At 37.6% G+C, this 20,228-nt stretch overlaps 1 protein-coding gene across 2 annotated transcripts; it reads right to left on the bottom strand.

The window, feature by feature from the left end:
- Positions 1-756: 756 nt before the first annotated feature.
- On the bottom strand, positions 757-12,212 carry ywhaqb (tyrosine 3-monooxygenase/tryptophan 5-monooxygenase activation protein, theta polypeptide b). 2 transcript variants are annotated; one of them, XM_084096492.1, is made up of 6 exons: positions 12,073-12,212; positions 10,341-10,732; positions 4,848-4,971; positions 3,932-4,095; positions 3,747-3,842; positions 757-2,143 (listed from the first exon to the last, which is right to left on the bottom strand). In XM_084096492.1, exons 2-6 carry the CDS (start codon positions 10,632-10,634, stop codon positions 2,084-2,086), a joined length of 738 nt encoding a protein of 245 aa, XP_083952618.1. In that variant the 5' UTR covers positions 10,635-10,732; positions 12,073-12,212; the 3' UTR covers positions 757-2,083. The 2 variants fall into 2 exon arrangements, with proteins under 2 accessions (XP_083952618.1, XP_083952619.1); XM_084096493.1 differs by having other exon boundaries at positions 12,047-12,194.
- Positions 12,213-20,228: the final 8,016 nt, after the last annotated feature.

Below are 20,228 nucleotides of genomic sequence, written 5' to 3'. Positions count from 1 at the left end.
ACAGTGCCAATAAACAATAATTATTGCACATATTTGTTGAAGTATAAAAAAAAACAGTAAAATGTAATAAATTGCACTATTCCTTGAATTTACTGCATTAAGTACAGCTATGAGATGAGCAGAGACCTAGTTCATAGGGTGAAGGGTGATAGATGATAGATGAATTCACAACAGTAAGCATAAATGACCTCCTGTAACGGTCTCTGATGCACCAGGGCTGGATTAATCGATTGCTGAATGTACTTCTCATTCCAGCATGCATGTCATGGAGGGGGTGTGAGGTATTGTTTGTAATGGACAGCAGTTTGGACATTATTCTCCTCTCTGCAACAGCCTCAATAATATCCAGATCCTCTCCAACGACAAAGCCTGCCTTCTTAATAAGCTTATTCAGCATCTCCAGCTATAATCCCAGTGCCCCAGCACACTACAGCGTAACACAGGACACTAGCATCGACATTGAAGGACCTGAATCTTCTCAAGAAGTAGAGTTGGCTCTGGCCCTTTCTATAGATCTCTTCTGTGTTCTTTGTTCAGTCCAGCCTGTCATCTATGTGGAGGATTTTTGAATCATGTTTGAAACCAACATACAAACCCAGAACAAGCAAAGCACGTGTAAATACACTTTTGACTCAAAACCTAATAATTATGGAGATACAGCCCAAGTAGTCCAATTCTCCATTATAACTCTCCAAAGTGAAGATTGTCCACTATTTAAGATGAAGCAAATGTAAAAAAACAACACAGGACAGCAAATTGGTTTATAAAATGTAATTTTTAAGCATGTTACATAACATACATAGGGCATAAAACATTTTCACAAGGCTTTTGTGAGACTAAAATCCATGGGAAATTAAGAGAGAGAGAGAGAAAAATCACATACACAATAAAAAAAAGACAAAAAGGAGAAACAAGGTAATAGTGGTCCAAACTATAATGACACTCTCTGGACGACCACACACCTGTGCACAATGCATTGAAAAGTACTAAACAGAACTTTAAAATTGGCAATATGGCATTGATTCCCATTCCAGTGTTCTGGACATACACAGGCAATGTTATTTGCCAACAACACAAATTCAACGCAAGCAGTCAGAAGAAAGATATTTGTTTCTGGTCTTCTATCGTTCTTAACATGCGTTATGTGAAATAAATTTCTATAGTGGGCCATTAATACGTGAATCAAACCATCAAGACCATATTACCACATTGTGCCACAGATCGTGTCAGAACTGGTCTGCATGCTAGTTGGGTACTGCTAAATACACAGTTTCACTTTTAACATAGCATTACTAAACAAATAAAATAAAATATGCCCTAAGTCATCTTACAAATGGTTTTAATTTCTATGGATGATTTTGATTTCCATAAAAAGCAAAGGGAACACTAAACAGGCCAAAATCAAGTGAAAAACTGTAAATATATATAATTAAACAGTTTATAAACTGAGGACCGTCAGATACTACATACCACTGCAGATGCTAATATTTCCAAGTAAAATCTGAAATGCACGCCATTTCAACAAACGTCGTTTTTTTTTTTTGTTAAATTTCCATATTGAACTATCTAAAGCGTGACTGACCACCGCTTTCAGTGGAAGTGCACAACCTGTGGTAGTGCTGAGGTGAAACAGGTAAGAGTGTTAAAGTACAAGATACAGTAGGTGTATATGACAACAGTTATCTAAATGCTTTTAATATCCCTGCAATTACTTTTTAGTCTCAGACTTAGCTGTGATGAAATGCATGTCCTTATTTTTAATTTATTCATTAATTTATTTTCTGTTAACTATTACTTTAAGATTATGTTTGTATAAAATGACACTAGTCATACTTTTCTACAGCAGAAACTGCACATTATGGAAGGCCAAGACAAACAAACTAAGGAACAGGGTTTCTCCCCAAATATCTTTCTTTTCTTGTCCAAAAGCTGCACTTGTGAAAAGACTAAATGATTTTGTTTTTTCATAAACAGCTCTTCATTAATCATGGGTTTGATCTTTACTGGAGGAATTCTGACATGGAGTGATAAAGGAAAGGAGATGTGTAAAAAGGTTGTTTTCTTTGCTGAAGGAGTGTGTAGATTAGTTCTCTCCTCCCTCGCCTGCTTCTCCCTCATCTGGTGCGTTGTCAGATGTCCATAACTGGTGGAAGAAAAAAAATTATATACCAGGGTCAGAACACAATCCATGTTATTTTAGAATTACTTACCGTATTTTCCAGACTATAAGTCGCACTTTTTTTCATAGTTTGGCTGGTCCTGCGACTTATATTCAAGTGCGACTTATATATCAAAATTAATTCAGACTGAGATGAACCAAGAGAAAACATTACCGTCTACAGCCGCGAGAGGGCGCTCTAGTTGGCGGAGTTGTTCAGAAGCGACACCAAGGATGAAGAAAATGATGTGGAATGAGATCGCGGGAGCTTGTGAACTTGTTTACTGGTAACTTGCTTGTTAGACTCGCTGGCTTATGTTAATTTAGCCTATTCAGCCTCCCAGGTATATGTTCTTTATGCTATTGTGTAGCTGAATAACTGTTAATGTGTTGCGTTAACATACCGGACACCTACTCAGCCTGTTGTTCTGTGTGCTACTGTGTAGTTGAATAACTTGCCTTTCCAGATTAAATGTCTGTTCTTGGTCTTGGATTTTCTGAAAAAAAATTCTAAATAAATGCGACTTATAGTCCAGTGCGACTTATATATGTTTTTTTCCTCTTCATGACGCATTTTTTGACTGATGCGACTTATACTCCGGAGCGACTTCTAGTCCGGAAAATACGGTATATACTACTATAGTTCTTGTTCATTTAACTGTGAAAAACCTCATGTAACGGCATGAAAAGCAGCCGATTGTAGTGCAAAACTTTCAAAAATTAAAATTCTGTCAATAATTACTCTCCCTCATGTCGTTCCAAACCTGTAAGACTTTTGTTCATTTTTGAAGCACAAGTGAAGATCTTTTTGATGAAATCTGAGAGCTTTCTGTCCCTCCACTGACAGTCTATGCAACTACCATTTTGACACTTCAAAGAGTTCATAAAGAGATTAAAGGACAAGTTCGGTATTTTACACTTAAAGCCCTGTTTTCAGACCGTTTCTGATGAAATAGAACGGTTAAGATTGAACTTTGGACACATGCTGCTGGCCCGCCCCCCCACCTCCACAATGGCTGCATAGGTGCACTGGAACAATCCTTCCTAAAACGCATTAAACTTTCGTTTACAAAGACGTGAAACTCACCGAGTGGTCAGGGGTGTTCACTGATATGCTCACACAAAAATCGCTGCAAAAGTGAGTTTCACGTCTTTGTAAACGAAAGTTTAATGCGTTTTAGGAAGGATTGTTCCAGTGCACCTATGCAGCCATTGTGGAGGTGGGGGGCGGGCCAGCAGCATGTGTCCAAATTTCAACCTTAACCGTTCTATTTCATCAGAAACGATCTGAAAACAGGGCTTTAAGTGTAAAATACCGAACTTGTCCTTTAATTAATCTATATGAATTGAGTGGTTTAGTCAAAATTTTCTGAAGAGACTCGATCGGTTTATATGATTGTCAACAGAGAGATTTTTCTGATCTCTTAAATCACATCTCTCTGTTTTTACATTTTATGCTATTTCTCCACTCTATCAAACCAAAAAAGCAATTTCAAAGCCTCTATACATTTTAAAAACTGTTTGCGATGCCTCTACGCTCACTATCGAATCACCTGTGAGGAAATAAAATAGCTTTGCTGTTACTTACTGTGAGGTTGTCTCTCAGTAGCTGCATGATAAGAGTGCTGTCTTTGTAAGACTCTTCGTTCAGCGTATCAAGCTCTGCTATGGCCTCATCAAATGCCTAAATTTGTACAAAAACACATTGTTAAAGATGAAAAAATGTCCACATCTGTAATGAATTTACAGCAAACATTGTAATTTGAAACGTACCTGTTTAGCAAGGGCGCAGGCCTTCTCTGGAGAGTTAAGGATCTCGTAGAAAAAGACAGAAAAGTTTAGGGCCAGACCCAGACGAATGGGGTGTGTTGGCTGCATCTCTGTCTTGCTTATATCAAATGCTTTCTGGTAAGCATCCTGAGAGTTTTCTATGGTTGCTGTAAAAAAAAAAAAAGTAAATAGTTAGTCATGCAATGCATATTGGGTACAATAATGTCAAAGTAGGGCTCAACAATAATATGAAGTTTCAGGCCAGTGCTGCTTTTACCAATTCATAATGGCTTCAAAGTTATAAATCAGTATAAAATCTGTAATATTTTGCATATTAAGCATAACTGTGATTATGAATTCATGGAGTTACGTTAGCTGCATAAATTCTACCTTTTTAACTAACTAAAACAACATTGCTAATTTATTAAATACTACTACATATATTGTAAATGTTTTATAAAATATTGTACTTGCACATAAAATACATTGCTAATATATGAAATACTACTGTAAATATTGTAAATGTGTGTGTGTATATATATGTATAATTATTTTTTTTTTTTTACTTAGCCTACTCATACAAATATACTGCTAAAAAAAAATGAATTGTATATGTTTTTGTGGTGAGGTCAGTAAAAATGTTGGCAACAGTAAAAAATCGTTACCGTTCAGGCCTACAAAGCTGCAAAAAGAAGCCTAAAATCAGGCCATCCAAAAAATACAAATATATGAAATTTAAAGAAAGTAAGAAAAAAAGGAAAGAAAATGAGCATTTGTATTGAGCGGATGACTCAAGACACGAGACAAACTTCCCCTTGTTTCGATGTTTCCAGTTGCGTCATACCAAGGAAAGTCCAGTCCTACATTTTATGCAAACATGTTTGCGAAACCAACAAAACTAGCAGCCATGCATTCTTACCTTTCTTGTCATCTCCTGAGGCAACTTCAGCAAGGTATCTGTAGTAGTCGCCCTTCATCTTCAGGTAGAAGACTTTGCTCTCGGGAGTTGTGGAATTCTCAATTAAATATTTATTCAGCAGCTCCTGTAGAAGAAAATGAAAGAAATGAACCGGTGGAAAGGCACGAAGGCTTAACTAGAGACCATGTTTAGACACTTTCTTCATGTCATTTCTCCAAGACCCAAATAAACGTCCACAAACCACCAAATACAGGCTAAGTATCAGCTCATCCTACTGTTAGTGCCGTTACCACAGTTTTAAGGGATTTCACTCCAAACTTCATTTTAGTCCAGATTTAAACTTAATCTGAGTCTCAGAGGCTAGCCTTCTGCTGGGTCTTCCCATCCATCTAAGACTGCTTCAGCAGTAATCTGTGTCAGTGAAAGCAACAGCTTTAAGGCACGGGTAAATACCAGATTAACCACCATACCAAGGATGAGACAGATTACCACAGAAAGGCCAACACAACATCATGAGGTATGACCCACTCCTTACCACGCTATGGTAAGATCAGGTCAGAAAATGCAACGAGAGCTTATTTTTTCTCTGCTTCCTCCTACACTTCTGTGCCTCACAGACACTGTTACAACACAGAAATCATTAGGAAACGTATCAGCCCAGCTTCAGATCAGCACACAGTGAACTGCTAGGAGGTTTGATTAAATTTAGGATAGTCCAACATTTCATTGCTCTCTTAGTGATTAAAGGGAAAGTACACCCAACATTTTTATTTATGTTATTTATTTTTATTTAGCCATCATTTATTATTTAGCTCATGTCATGCCAAACCTGAATGACTTTATTCTGTGGTAACAAGTAAACATGTTTTTGGACATACATTTTGGACCCCATTGACTTCTATTGTATAGTTTTTCATAACTTATTTAGTGTTCCACCGAAGAAAAAGTCATACAGGTGCAGAGCAACATGAGTAGTTTATTTTTTTTAATTTTTTTTATGAACTATCCCTCTAACCAAAGGCATGCAAATAATTTTTTTGGGCTTTAAAGAGTACAAACTGCACCCTAAAATGTCAAAGCAGACAAAACCAAAAGCATAAGAAACATTCTCTGGCATGAGGGCCTGTTTCTTCATGCTTGCCTGAGGTGAAATCCTGCCAGAGCATTTTTTTCATTCTTCACACTTGTCAAGGACTCTCAGCACAGAGATGGCAGTCTTGATGACCAATCCAGAGAAACAAGGTCAGTGCTATACTAGAATCCTTTTTCTGACCTAAAATAACAGCATTTGAAAAGACTACAAACAGATGTACACAAAATAGCACAAAGTTGAGCATCCAAACTTAAAATCTCATTTTGAGACTTTGTGTTAGCCCTAATTTATGTGTATGGACTTACATTTGGTTAAAAATTTGGGCTTGTTATATTTTTTTTTGGGAAGAAAAAACATTAAAAACACTTATTCAGCAAAGACTAAATGCAATTGATTAAAAGACATGGTTACAAAATATTTCTATGCTGTTTTTTTTTTAAACTTTCCATTCATCAAAGATACATGAAAAAAATGTATCTCAGTTTCAACATGAGAAACAATGTTTCTCAAATCAACGTATTAGAATATTTCTGAAGCATCATGTGACACTTAAGACTGGAGTAATGCTGAAAATTCAGATCACAGCCATCACAGAAATAAATTACATTTTTTAAATATATTCAAATATAAAATATTTTAATTTGTAATAAAATTTCACATTACTGTTTTTACATGCAGCCTTTGTGAGCATAAAAGACTTGGGAAAAATCTTACTGACTCCAACTTTTGAACTGCAGTGAGTTTGAACTAAGGATGGTCTACTAGTCTTCCAAACAGCTGACTGGTTTAAAATTGAGGTAAACTTATCTTTTTTGGTTAAACTTTAATATTTTTAGTGGTGATGCTGTAAAGGGGAGGGGTTTAGTGCCATCTTGTCTGTGAACATTTAGCACGCTGTGCTTTAGTGTGGAAACAGTAACTTGCTGGACAGTTAGGAATCTAAAACTCTTTCTGAGAAGTTGTTTCTAAATCCATCCCAGCTACAGTCAACATGTTTCTTGTTACAAATTCACCAGATTAAACAATACATTTCAGAATAATTACTGTCAGACTCCAAATATTTTTAGTTGTTGATCATGTACACACACAGGTGAACATCTTTTTAAACATTCCCCTAATGTTGTAACAAATATAAATCAATGATAAATGCTGGAAACATTTGGCACTTGTTCATTGAGCCTAGTTCTCCCTACTGTGAGTATGAGAGCTGGCAGCATGTGGCAGGCGGTCTGGACAGGTGGGGGTGTGGAACAACCTTGATCCCAGAGCAGATTTAACAGTGAGATGAGTCACAGACACACACCCTTAGCCATCAAAGACAAGCTGGGAAATCAAACTCCAGTTCGAACTAAACCATGCACAGAAACTGGCCATGACTCACTACACCAACACAATTCACCACTGTGACTGGACTACAGAAAAAACACTGATAACAGCCCCACTGACTTACTAGAAGGAAACTACAGTGACCGGCTACTTTCGCTTTCTGGTGGAAGCACTATCTTCAATTTTTTTTACAGCTATTAAAAGTTAATATTTTCATGTTATAGCAGATAATTGATAAATGGCTGATATTTAAGTAGGCATAAAATGGAAATTCACCCTATTTTATTAAATGCATGTTATTGAGCTTATTGTGAAGGATTCATTCATTCATTTATATTTCTTTTTTTCGTTTTCCGTCATTTTTAATCAAAAATCCAGCGAAACGACATCTCTCTGATGATGGATGCTTGACTTCTCCAATCATTTAGTCTGCTTAAACCCCGCCCCTTTGTTACAATGAACTGCAAGCATTCAGATCTGCCGCCATCAAATCAACAACAAATGGATCGAACCAAATTCCTGCTTCTGCATTTTTTCCCGACAATCTGTTTCACTTAAATGTATATCACAATACAGAGGAAAGGATCTGTCGCTACTTCAGTTTCATCGCAACTTTAGTATTCCATTATTATTTTCAAATAATTTATTTCGAATTTATTAAATATCAATTTAAATAAATATATATCGGCTTAATTTCGGCCATCGGCCACCCTGCTCTCTAAGATATTGGCATCGGCTATCTAAAAACCAATATCGGTCGACCACTAGTTGCTATGATAGTTATGATGTAAACGAAGGGCAAAGCTTTGCCTCCGCTAGCCTGTTAACTAACATTAATCAGTACTGATGTAGTTTTGAAATCGTGAAATCGTGCTTGAAATCCATTCAACACGATTGTTAGTTAAAATGGTCAGGGTCTGAATCGGGCTCAAAATGGTTTGAAATTGACGGCATCATTAATATTTAGATCGGATTAGAGCTAGCGGTTATAAAGAGGCGTGACAATTCCCGAACACGCCCTAAGCGCTGCCAATCACAACACACTGCGCCAGCTAACCAATCACAGCACATTTCGTATTTCGGAAGGAGGGGCTTCATCAAAAGTGACGAGTACAACTAGACTGTGGAGAGAGGAGCTGTAATAATGTAAAATATGTGAAAAATAATGAATTTTTTGAACAATCAAGCATGAAAAAACATTCTAGTAAATCCCAGAAACAAAATCAAGACTCCGTAAAAGGGCATAAAAAAAAAAAAACAGTAAAAACTACAAGTGAATTTAGCCATCACAACATTCAGTAGAGTAAGAAACATGGTTATTAATTTTTAGATTGGCTAAAGCTATCATTTAAATGTGTTATTAAATAATTTGTGTTTTAAAAGTTTAACTTTAAGAGAGCGTTAGATGAGTAAAAATAGAGGAAATAAGCATGTACACATTAATAGCCAATATCGACCAATATTTATCTAATATCTAATATTTATCTATCAATATTTTATCTAAAATCCGCTAATTTGTCTATATCTTACATGTTGTCAGGGTCTTCTTTATTAATACACCATAGCAGCCTCGTCCTACCATTTCAGCACAGGCTATGAGAAAATAAACCACAGCTTCCATTTTTAGAACAAACCTCCTTCAGGCAATGTTAAACATTGTATTTATTTAAAGAAACAAAGTGTCTGAGAGGATGAGGCTGAATTGTTCCACCAGTAGCACAAGCATTGAGAATGAGGAACTGCACAAATCACTATTACCCAACAGCAATTCAGACAGCGTTACTAAACTGCACCAGAACGCACCTTCACACACACACCCACCTCTGACCTTTGATCATCTCATCTCTCTGTGGATAAGGCAAAGACAAAGCCAAGCACATGATTTGACTATATAAATAAACACTTCCCTCTGTGGGAAGTGTCTAACAGGAAACACTTCTCATTCACTTCATGCCAGTTACATCAAAAGAGGTTTGCTTTACAAAAAGGTATTAAATACAAACTGCACACCTTCTAATTGGACTTATCACTACATAAGCTAGATATAAAAATAATGAGACTGTGACTGTCCTTGTGCAAGACTGTGCATGCTCCCCTTAATATAGACACCCTCATCTCCAGCGAGAGCCAAAACTGGGCTGCTGTTCCATCAGAAAAGAGGACATATTCTCTGCCATGTTATGTGTATTGCACATATGTGGTCTACAGAGGAACACATATTCTGATATATACACATAGCATATGTCTATGGCTGAATCGCAGCAGTGCTAATATTCAGAACAACGGCACTTTGCTTGTGCGATTAATTCAGCAAATACCACTTAATAGTACAGATTCTATTCAAAATTGTACATTATTTTGGTCTTTGGTGTGCTGTGCAATATATACTTAACATTGAAGATTAAAGTGAAACAATAATAAAAAAAAGTAAAAAATAAATCTAAATGGCAGCAATGGAATCTTTGTATTATGTGTATACTGATTTGAATTGCATGATTAAAGGAATTGCATGATTTTTCTGATAATTCTGGTTTAAAATGTAATAAATAAATAAAAATCAGCTGTTATTTTGGCAAAACACTGCCAGGAGCCCTTGAAGGAGCCCTCTCATTTGTTGACAACAGGCGTTTTATAAGTAGCCTACTTCTCATTACAAGTTTGGGAAGATTTTTGGCACATAAAGTTATAAAGTGACCCAAACTCAGAAGAAATGTAGAGATTCGTTTAAAATGTATATCACTCTAAAACACACAGCACATATATTTAATTATTTAAACTATAAATTTGCAATTTGATAATCGCACTGAGCCATATCGTAATTTATTTCGATTAATCAGGCTAATGATTAATGATGTTTTCTGTAGTTTTCTTTCTATATTTGTATTTTACTGTCTGTACAGTGCTTTGGTCTACAGCGTAGTTGTAATGGGCTCTATAAATAAACTAGACTTGAGCCCTATTACAGACATTTGCATAGGATTTCCGTTTCATACTGTTCATCCATTGATATCACAAATTATTTTATCTAAAAACGTTACACTATGTTTTTGCATTGTATGGACGTGCATACTCACCAACACATCGTTGCAGATGTCTCGCAGTTCGGACTCCACTTTCTCCCGGTATTCCTTCACCATCTGCAGTTTCTTGTCGTTTCCTTCAGTCTTCTGCTCGATGCTGGAGATGACCCTCCAGGCAGACCTCCGGGCACCCACCACGTTCTTATAGGCGACGGATAGCAGGTTTCTCTCCTCGTTAGACAGCTCGGACCCAGCTTCAGTCACCAACTTCATACAGGCTGCCATATCGTCGTAGCGCTCGGCCTGCTCGGCCAGCTTCGCCTTCTGGATGAGCTCTGTTCTGTCCATCCTGCTGCTTTTCTTTAAGTCTGTGAGTGTTTCTAGGTCTATGGGACACTCGACTGATCAAAGGAGGGGAATGAACCGCTGCTTAATCCCTGGAGAGGCTGAGGGGGAAAGATAATGACAGTCACACTCCATATATTGATTAGAGAATCATTTATGTGAACGAATCATTCTGTTCACTTCTATACACTGAAGTCTCTCCCCTTTGTAGTGTGCGAGTGCTTTGGCTGTAGCACAAGCAAATAGCATTTGAGTACAAGAGGTGTAGAATATCATCAACAAATACACCCTTTACTGAACAAGTCCATGTTAGGAGATCTAAGGATGTCTAACAATGAACTCTTGTAGTCAATAACTGAATAACAGAATCGGTTGAGAGAATAGTTCAATTCCTCGTTCATACCACGTCAAAACACGCCATTTTTTTCGCCACCTACAGGCGAAACAATGCAATTGTTCGAAAGACTCAGTGAACAAATCTTTTTTGGTGAATGATTCAAAAGATTCAAATCACTGAAATGAGCCAAAATCGCTACCAATGCTCTTCCGTGTGAATCTTACACTTTTTAGTCTCAACACACGGTCTAAAAACACGGATTTCAGCTGAGATTAATGGATGCGTCTTAAAAGTGAGCTGACCATCAAAACAGACAGCATTTCTGGGCGCGTTCCGACAGATGCTCTCTAGATAGGCAGCTCACTAGGTTTGGAGACAAGGGAAGGGTGTGTGTGTGTGTGCGGCTTAACACATCTGTGTCAGTGTGATCCATATAGCCCTGCCCTGTTCACTAAAATATCATACATATACCATACATATCTCCAAAGTGGACCCGATTTAAAGTAACGTTACACAAAGTAGGACATCGCAGTTCAATATACCGATCACAATCATACCGAGTCAATATGAATCAATGAAATCCAGCCTGATTTCCGTAGCAATGAGGTTACTGCTCATTATACAAGGCGTTATTTGACAATTTCAGCCGCCAGATATGCATATTATATCAACATAAATTTTAATTTATACTACCAATAAATCTCTATGTCAATCATCTTCAGGCTGATGTAAATCCGCTAAATAATTATTTTTTTTTTTTAGAAAATCAATTGTAACGTTAGCGATGTGACGACCCGCCTTCAACAGCGATGGGTCTCATCTTGTCCAATCCATGTTATATTTTTGGACAACAAATATTCAATCTGCGACTACAAGTATCGCACATCAAAGGGAAATAAATGTTTACTACATTGTAATAAGCAAATCAACATTTTTTTCCCCTGATCGATGTGGACGCAGTTTGGCAGCCCCTCCTGCCTCTCAACCGAGCAGCGAGGTTATACTGATTACGCCGTCTATTGCAAAAATATAAATTATATTTAAGAAACTAAGCTTGTATAATAAATAAACATAACACCTTAAATCTATTAGATGGCATCTCACCTCTCGATCAACGGTTGACTCCAACGGATTGATAGCCTTTGAGCTCGGATGGTTAGGGAAAAAATGTAGTAGAGAAAGACAATCGAAAGTGTTACCGTAGGACGTCGCTAATCCCGCCTGTCAACCAATCAGACGCCGCGCTTCCCGACTATAACGCGTTATTCTTCAAATGATCATCCAATAGCAGCTTAGCGCGGGGAATGGAGGCGGGCCGACGCGAAGGAGTTCGGTTGACCCGTAGACTCTGACTTGTAGCCACGGGGTTTCCTCCAATTAGAGCAAGGGGGATGACGTCACTATTGCTATGGTGATCCCCCCTCCTCCTACTCATCCCCAGCATCACCATCAGCATCATGATTGGGAACTGGATGCATCAACAGCAGATCTAGCCTACCTACTGAGACCCAAATACCATCTCTCTAATTAATCAGATTGGAAAGATAATTGCTTTGCTTCTTCTAAGGGCTAGTTGAGTTTATACAAGGTGTGTTTGGGGGTTTGCAAACATGTACAGTATTCAGCTCCATGACAAGAAAAGATGCTGAAATTCCAGCACAGATTTAAAGAGAAGGATAGATTTCTGAACACAATAATAATACACAAGCACATATAGCATGTAGAAATAGACAATAAGGTACGAGAGGCCAAGTACACATTGAGAATACAGACAGGGCTAAAGGACATCATTACAAGGTCATAATTGCAACACATTTAACTATGGCTTTAATCACAATACAGCAAGGCATGGAGTGATTTTTTGCTTTTATAAAACTGGTAGGCTACTTCATATTTAAAAATATTAAGGACGCAATGTTTTATTAAAATGGTAGCAAATTCATTAAGTGGCATCCTTCCACAGTCCTTAACACAATGTTGCTATGCAACAAAATAACAGTCTGCTATGGGTAATAAACAGATATTTCGTCTGTTACAATATTATTATGGACACGTATACCTTTCAAAATTTGGGGGGCAGTATTTTTTTTAAATGTTTTTGAAAGAAATCTCTTATGTTCACCAAGGCTGCATTTAGCCTATATGATCAAAAATACTATAAAACAGTGATATTGTGAAATTTAGTTCCCACTAGGCAATAAGCATTCTAATTTTGTTGAAGCATGTTTTATTCTCCAGTCAATTTCCTGTGAGGTAACAAGAGTCAGTGTAATAGGGTAGGGCTGACTCTATGACAAATTCTAACATCTTAGCTTTGTCTGAACAGGTTAAAGTAGTCATCCATTTAAGCACTCAATAATCCACATAAGTGACTGTAGGCTAGTTAGTAAAACCAAAATGATGAAAGAACTGACGAAAGCCAATTCAAGTACAATCAAAAATTAAATTAAACAGGTAATTTATCAGATATTTAAAACATAGGAATTTTAGATGTTCTTAGACAACTCACTCATATATGTATGCATTAAACCATCAACTCATTGTTACCAGAAACTGAAATTTGTATACAAGTGAAATCTGCTGTGAAAGTGGATCAAATTGCAGCATTGAGCAGTCTGTCGGGATGGTGCTGTCACTGTAGCTCACAGGTCACACCGCCTGAGGGGAATCAATATGTGGCGTCAGAGTTCTGTCAGAGAGGAACAAAGACATTCGCCAACATATAACAAAGTCCTGATAATGGCATTAAACAGAAAGCTAATAAGAGAGCAGACAGACAACAAGATTTTCTGACTGTACCATGGTGGTTGAGGACTGTCCTGCCCGCAGAAGGTCTGTTCAGTTCAATCTAGACTTGCTTTCAATGTAGCCTGTGGTCTTAGAGAGCCATACAGTACAGTAGCAACTACATGGAGGTGTTAAAAGAGCTGTTTCACATGAAGCGAACAATCCGCCCACCCATAAGCAAAAACACCGAGCTGCAAGTAAAAGCTCAAACAAATGGTCAGTGTTGCGCTTCTTTACCCTGTCCAAATTTCCTCCAACCCAATTAAACAACACCGTTTACATTTTCACAGTCTACATTTCACACAGTAACAACACGATCAGTTTAACAAGCAGGCACTGGTTCAACACATTCATCCATCTTTACTTAAATTAGATTCTGTTCTAATTACCATATGAAAAATACAATAACCTTGTCTCAGTGGATACATCAAAGCCCTTGCTGAAAGTGCTCAAACCTGAAGAACTGATTATCTTATTGCTTTCCCACTGTAAATGAGGAGACTGGGGGGATGTAGCAGTTACGTAGGTGGGTGGGCTCGGGGAGTTGTGTAGGCAATCTGATTGAATGAGACGAGGGTGTATTTCGTACTCTGCATGGCTGTGTGTGAGTGTGTAGGAGTGAGGGGGGTGTAATTGGCCCTTGGCACTCTAATTTTCTGTCCTTTCACCATTGTTATCATTGTCAGTGAGAATGTAGCGTTGGATCTAGTACTACACAGCATTAACACAGCAACAAAGAGATCCTTTCTTTTCTTTTTCTTGCATCATTTGTTAATGCTAAAACCAACTCAAACTGAGTCTATTTACTTTCTGTTTACTATTTAATTTACATTTGACTTTTCTTCCTTTAATTGTGCACAGTTCAAATGTATATTCTTTTGTTTATTTGCCTATTTCCTTATAAATAGCTTCTTCCCTTAATATTTTATCAAAATGTAAAAATTTTCCTGGTTTTAAATGACTTTCCTTTTTGTATGACATCACAAATCCCTCCTAATTTCCAACTCCTTCTCTCCTGCCTCAACTCTATAAGGAACACCCACTTTTTACAATCTATTTCCCAGTAGGAAAAAAAAAAAAGACCTGTCCTACATTTTTTCTCTCCGAATATTCTATTGCACTTAGAAAAATGTCACTTTACGACACTTCACATTGATTTTAAAACAGTGATACAGCAATAACAATACAGTAACAACAACAATACAGTAGGCTAACACTTTACAATAAGGTTCTGTAACATTAGTTAATGCACTAGGTATCTTGAAATAACACTGAGAAATAATTTTACAGCAAGCTAATAATATTGGTTAAAGTCAATTTCTACATATATTTTTTTGTGTGTGTGTAAAAGTTAATTGTTAGTGTGATACCTATGCATTAAAGTTTAATTGAATTTTTCCCTCTACCACTCATGGCGGATAACACTTATGGGCTTTCAATGACACAGCAGAAAGGCAAAAATAAAAATAAATAAATAAAATTCTGAAATCGGTGCTACATGAGAGAAAACAGAGAAAAAGATCTGTTGCCCTATTGCCCAAAACTTCAACTCTTTTGGGCAAAAGGGTTGCCCAAAAGGGTCTTCTCTCACCACCCTTCTGGTAATCTGTCCATGAGCGGGAAACAAAAATGTGGAATATTGGGGCAGTGGCTAACAAATAAACGAGGATATGTATCTGGGTGCAGGTAACACAGAGAAAGAATAGACATTGTTAATTTACATATAGGGGTGAATAAATTCAGGTTGATTGGGACACTTTTCCCCATTCATCTCAATAGCAAAAAGTGTCCCGATCAACCTGAATGCAAAGCTGGCTGAAAATCAGCTAATTATCCTTTAATTGCTAATTACATTTAAAGATTATGTGTGTTGCTATATGCAAAAAAAAAAAAAAAAATGTATTTCACTGCATTGCACTTGCATTCTTGAAATATATGAGCCCTGCTCTATAAATAATGCACACTAAGTGCAGAATGCTCAAAGGACCTTAACCACACAATCACACGTGTAAATGCATGTGTGTGTCAGTCGGGTGTGTGTTTGCATGCTCTGTCTTAAGCTTAGTCTTAATGGTTCCTTTGCATTTAAGTCATTCTGACCCTGTCTTTCATTTCCTGTGATTCTGCACTGCACACTATACGAACTGCACGCACTGACAGACGAGACACAGTAGGTTGAAGTAATAAAGTCTCAGCTTTCAAATTTTTAAAGTTTTACTACGAAATTCAAACAATTAATACCGTTATGACTCTCTTAATGTGTCGTGACAGATCGCTGTATCGCCTCAGTTCAAGTACGTGAACTGATCATCTTTTCTTCTTTACTGATAGTTACAGCACCAAATAAACACGAATGAACATAAGAGGGTATGTTGAAAGAATGAGTACATTACAACATAATGAAATGTATTGCTCAATCAGTGTTTCAACCACGGATAAAACAGCTTGTAAACCTCAGAAAAGTCATTCAATGTCCATAAACTACAGTTAAAAATATGCACTATATTAGGTCTATATTCATTATATTTTTTACTCTAATACCATTAAAAAGGTTTTAAAAGTTTCAAAACAGCCTTGTATGTAATTGTATACAAGATAATGTACCAGCTGACAGGATCCCTGTAGAGTTTACAACTTTAGTTTGCATGTAGCCTACTGTAATCAAGTGATATGGAATAAGCTTATGAATCAAATTATGAAATATGTGTCAATACCACCCCCGCCCACGGCCTAATTCTCATTTCAAGCTGAACTCAGTGGTAGCCCTGATCCTATATCCATTGATAGCAAATGTCTTTCTCAGCCTTGCACAATTGGTTTTAGTGAAAGTTGGTGTTTTGGTGTTTAAGGTGTGATATTAGCGTCAGTGGTATTTTTGCCTTGTTCAAACCTGTCTAGCTACACTGAGTCACAACCAAGGGCTTCAGTATAGTCTCTTATTTATCATGGATATATTTTTGCACTGTTTCCATGGATGTGTATCACTGCTACATATGAAGTGATAGGTGGATGGAGAGATGAGAAGGACATAGACTAAAGAGAAACATGCAAGCACAATCAGAGCAAATGTTTTTTTTGTTTTTTTTTTTTTTAAATTCTATGTTAGAATCCCTTTGTAAAGGGGCAAAATATTGTTCTTTTTAATCAAATTCCCCATGTGGTTCAGAAAGGTTAGAGTTTCCCACTGTGATTCAGGATAAAGAGAGAACATGGTCATGCCCGAATTAAGATTATTGTGTCTCTAAACAATTTAATTAACACAGCTGTTGTAAGCAAAGCAAAGCAAGTTCTTGCTTCCAAGCCGTAGACAGATATAGAGTGGTTAGGAGGACGTATAGATAACTTGTGTGAGGCAATAATCTCTGCTCTCTGTGCAGTGTGGAGGTGGAGAGCTGTTATGTAAGAAGTGGGTGTCCTCCTACTAGCTGCTGCAGATTTCACTGCACAACTCTCGTGTGTGGGACGAAGTGCTTTTGTCCCTTTTCACTTTCTCTCTTCCTCCTTAGCCTTCCCACCTCCTTTATTATACTTACTTTCTTCCAAACTCTCGTGCCAAAGTTCACGACTGAATTACGTAAAGTACACACACGTGTACGTACTATGCGTATGTCTTCCTGGGAGGAAACACTGTTGTAGTGCTGTGTCAGCAACAATGCTAAGCAACTGCAGGACAAGATACTTCATGGTTTCATAGCAACCTGTTTAATCTGAGAACATAAATACTAAATATAGAACACTTTACATTATTTATTTTTTTATTGTTTGCTACACAGAGTGACTAATTGCAAACCCTCAAATGAAAAAAAACAACAACATAGTAAACAATTTTTTCTTTACATTTTATGTTAATGCGAGTGATTCTTGCCAGGCTGTTGCTATGTGGTTGCTAATTTTTTCCTGCATGGTGTTCTGAGTGGTTTTAGAGTGTTGCTGTGTGGTTTCTAGGGTCATCTGTTGAAAGTTGTGTAAAATAAACTTGAAGCCTATTAAACTTGTGTCCAATCATTGCTGAATAACAATGGTGACCTACTTCATGTGAGGGAATGCAGGGCACTGACTGTAGTAAAGGAGTGGCACATTTAGGGTGTGTCTTCTGGCGGGGAGCCACTGGCTGAGGTGCCGTTGACTCAAGAGAACTCGGAGTGCAAGAGAGGGCACACCCGCCTATTAAATTCACATTAAAATGATTCAGTGATGGCTCCAGTGAGGGTGAACAGTAGCGAGGTAACAGGTGTGGCTGTAAAATCATGAATTTACACTCTAGGGCCGTAGTGTATCTGGGGGTATCTGTGTGTTTGTGTCCCCCTTGGTTGAAATCCCGTACCGAAGGGGGCGTGGGGGGTTGGTTTCGGGGTATGAAATGGGTGGGGGTCCCCATCTGTTGAAATTGCATTCCAGGGAGGTGCTGAGGGGTGAGGGGGGGGGGGGGGGGGGGGACGGGGGGGGGGTTTGTTTGTGTCCCTCTCGGTTAAAATCGTGTTCCCCCTTTGCGGGATGGTGTTTGTCCCCCTCAGATGAAACTGCAGGGCCCCTATAGTGACAGCCCTGTTACACTCAATTATGTTTTTTTAATCCCCCCTAATTTTTATTAATCCCCCTGTCTCCACACACAGATTCTGGTCAATAATGCGATACCTTGTCATGAGCTTTCTCTGACTTTATTTTGTGGAAGTATTTTAATTTATTTAATCGTGTGACTTTTATCTGCCAATCGTGTATGTATTTTTCTTTGGTTATTTTCCCTATTTCTTTTCCTTTTGAGTGTCTGAACTGAATTGTTGAATTAAGTTGATGTTTTTCCACAAAATAATACATGGGGTCACTCTCTGTGTGTCCTGCCCTGTATCTGAGAGCACAGTGATGGTAACTCTTTGTCAGCGCGTCTGACTGATGGAACCAGAACTTCACGGCTCTCTTCTGGATTTCAGATAGGAGAGGGAATCTGCCTAATTCTGCCCGCAACCCAGACTTGGAGCATTTCTGTGAGGTGGAGGTGGAAAATTTCAACAGGGGTTTTGTCCCAGGAGTCATAATTTAATTTAAATTTGGGGCCCCAGATTTCACAGCCGTATAGAAGGATAGGTTTGATGATGCTGTCAAAGATTTTCAGCCACAGTTTAATGGGTGGTTTAAATTTTTCTTTACTATAATTTCTTTACTATAACTTTATCAGTCAGATCTTTTATTGCAGTGTCAGATTTTCCAGAAGCTGAGATTGTCAGACCCAAATAATTATAACAGGTGACATGATTAAGAATTGTTCCCCCAAATGTATATTTCTTGTCAGTAAGGCAAGTTTGTTTTTTTTGAAAGATCATTATTTAGGACTTCTCCATATTTATTGGTAAGGCCCAGTCGTTGCTGTACTGTTCTAGAAGGAGAGGCTTTGATGCAGTCCTTCTTCATGAGGAGACAGCAGCAGAAGATCATCAGCATACAGGAGGCTTTTGATTTTTCTGTCCTCGAGGGTCAGACCAGGACAAGAGAACTTCAGGACTTCTCTCTCTCTCTCTCTCTCTCTCTCTCTCTCTCTCTCTCTCTCTCTCTCTCTCCCTCTCTCTCTCCCTCTCTCTCTCTCTCTCTCTCTCTGCAAGACAAATGTAATTACAGTTCTGCTGAGTCACTTTGTTTTGCCTCCAGATGAGTATCTGAAAGATCACTGAGGTCACACAGGGAAAGTTGAATTAGGCTAAGCTTTGAATTTATATGTGTATTTACTATTTATTTTTTTGGCAAACAAAAGCTTTACAGTATTATTCATGGCACTTAAGGACAGAGGCGAATGAAGGTTATTTTGAATTTGAGTTTTATTGTTGGACCTCAGAGGTTTCAGTTCTTGTCTTTGATACTGATTGTAATCACTGATCTCCATGACAAACCTCATCAAAAGGAAAGTATTGCTGAATATTAATATAAAAAATACACCTTAAAGGCAATTTGTGTTTGTTTCAATTTGGCTATTTTTCGTTTAGTTAAAGTTGAAGCACTTAGCTAACTAAATAAACTAAAACTATAAACTAAAATAAAACAAAAACTATACAGACCTATTTTAAAAAAAACCTAATTAAAAACACATAATTAAACTAATAAAAATTAAACAATTTAAATGTCTAAAAACAAAATCTAATTTGTAAATGGTTATTAGTGGTTAGGATACCTCCATAATGTACTGGTTCATATATGATTTTATTCGTAATAGAGAAAAGCAAACCAAAAGTAAACCTCTTGATGTGGTTTAATTATTACACTGACACCGCACCCTTCCATCTCACGATGCATGTTGAATCGCCCGTCCGGATTTTGCAAAGTTAGACGCGTTCCTTGGTCAACATATTTTGTTGATCCTGGAACAACATTCCTGTCCGAAAATGTATTCCTATATCCCTAGCCCTAAACCTAACCCTACCCATAACGTATCCCTAAAATTAGAGGGAAATGATAGCTGAATAGACTGATGTAGAAGCTTAACCCTG

The sequence above is a fragment of the Abramis brama genome (assembly GCF_963993115.1).
Source record: "Abramis brama genome assembly, chromosome: 21".
Taxonomy (NCBI): Eukaryota; Metazoa; Chordata; class Actinopteri; order Cypriniformes; family Leuciscidae; genus Abramis; species Abramis brama.
The sequence above is the reverse complement of the archived record's forward strand: the minus strand, read 5'-3'. Positions and strand labels throughout refer to the sequence as shown.

Excerpts from the sequence above, each read along its gene's own strand:
- ywhaqb (XM_084096492.1), bottom strand. The coding sequence starts at position 10,634 with ATGGACAGAACAGAGCTCATCCAGAAGGCGAAGCTGGCCGAGCAGGCC. Across the intron at positions 4,972-10,340 it reads ACATCTGCAACGATGTGTTG|GAGCTGCTGAATAAATATTT; the intron begins GTGAGTATGCAC and ends TTTCTTCTACAG. Across the intron at positions 4,096-4,847 it reads CTCAGGAGATGACAAGAAAG|CAACCATAGAAAACTCTCAG; the intron begins GTAAGAATGCAT and ends TTTTTTTTACAG.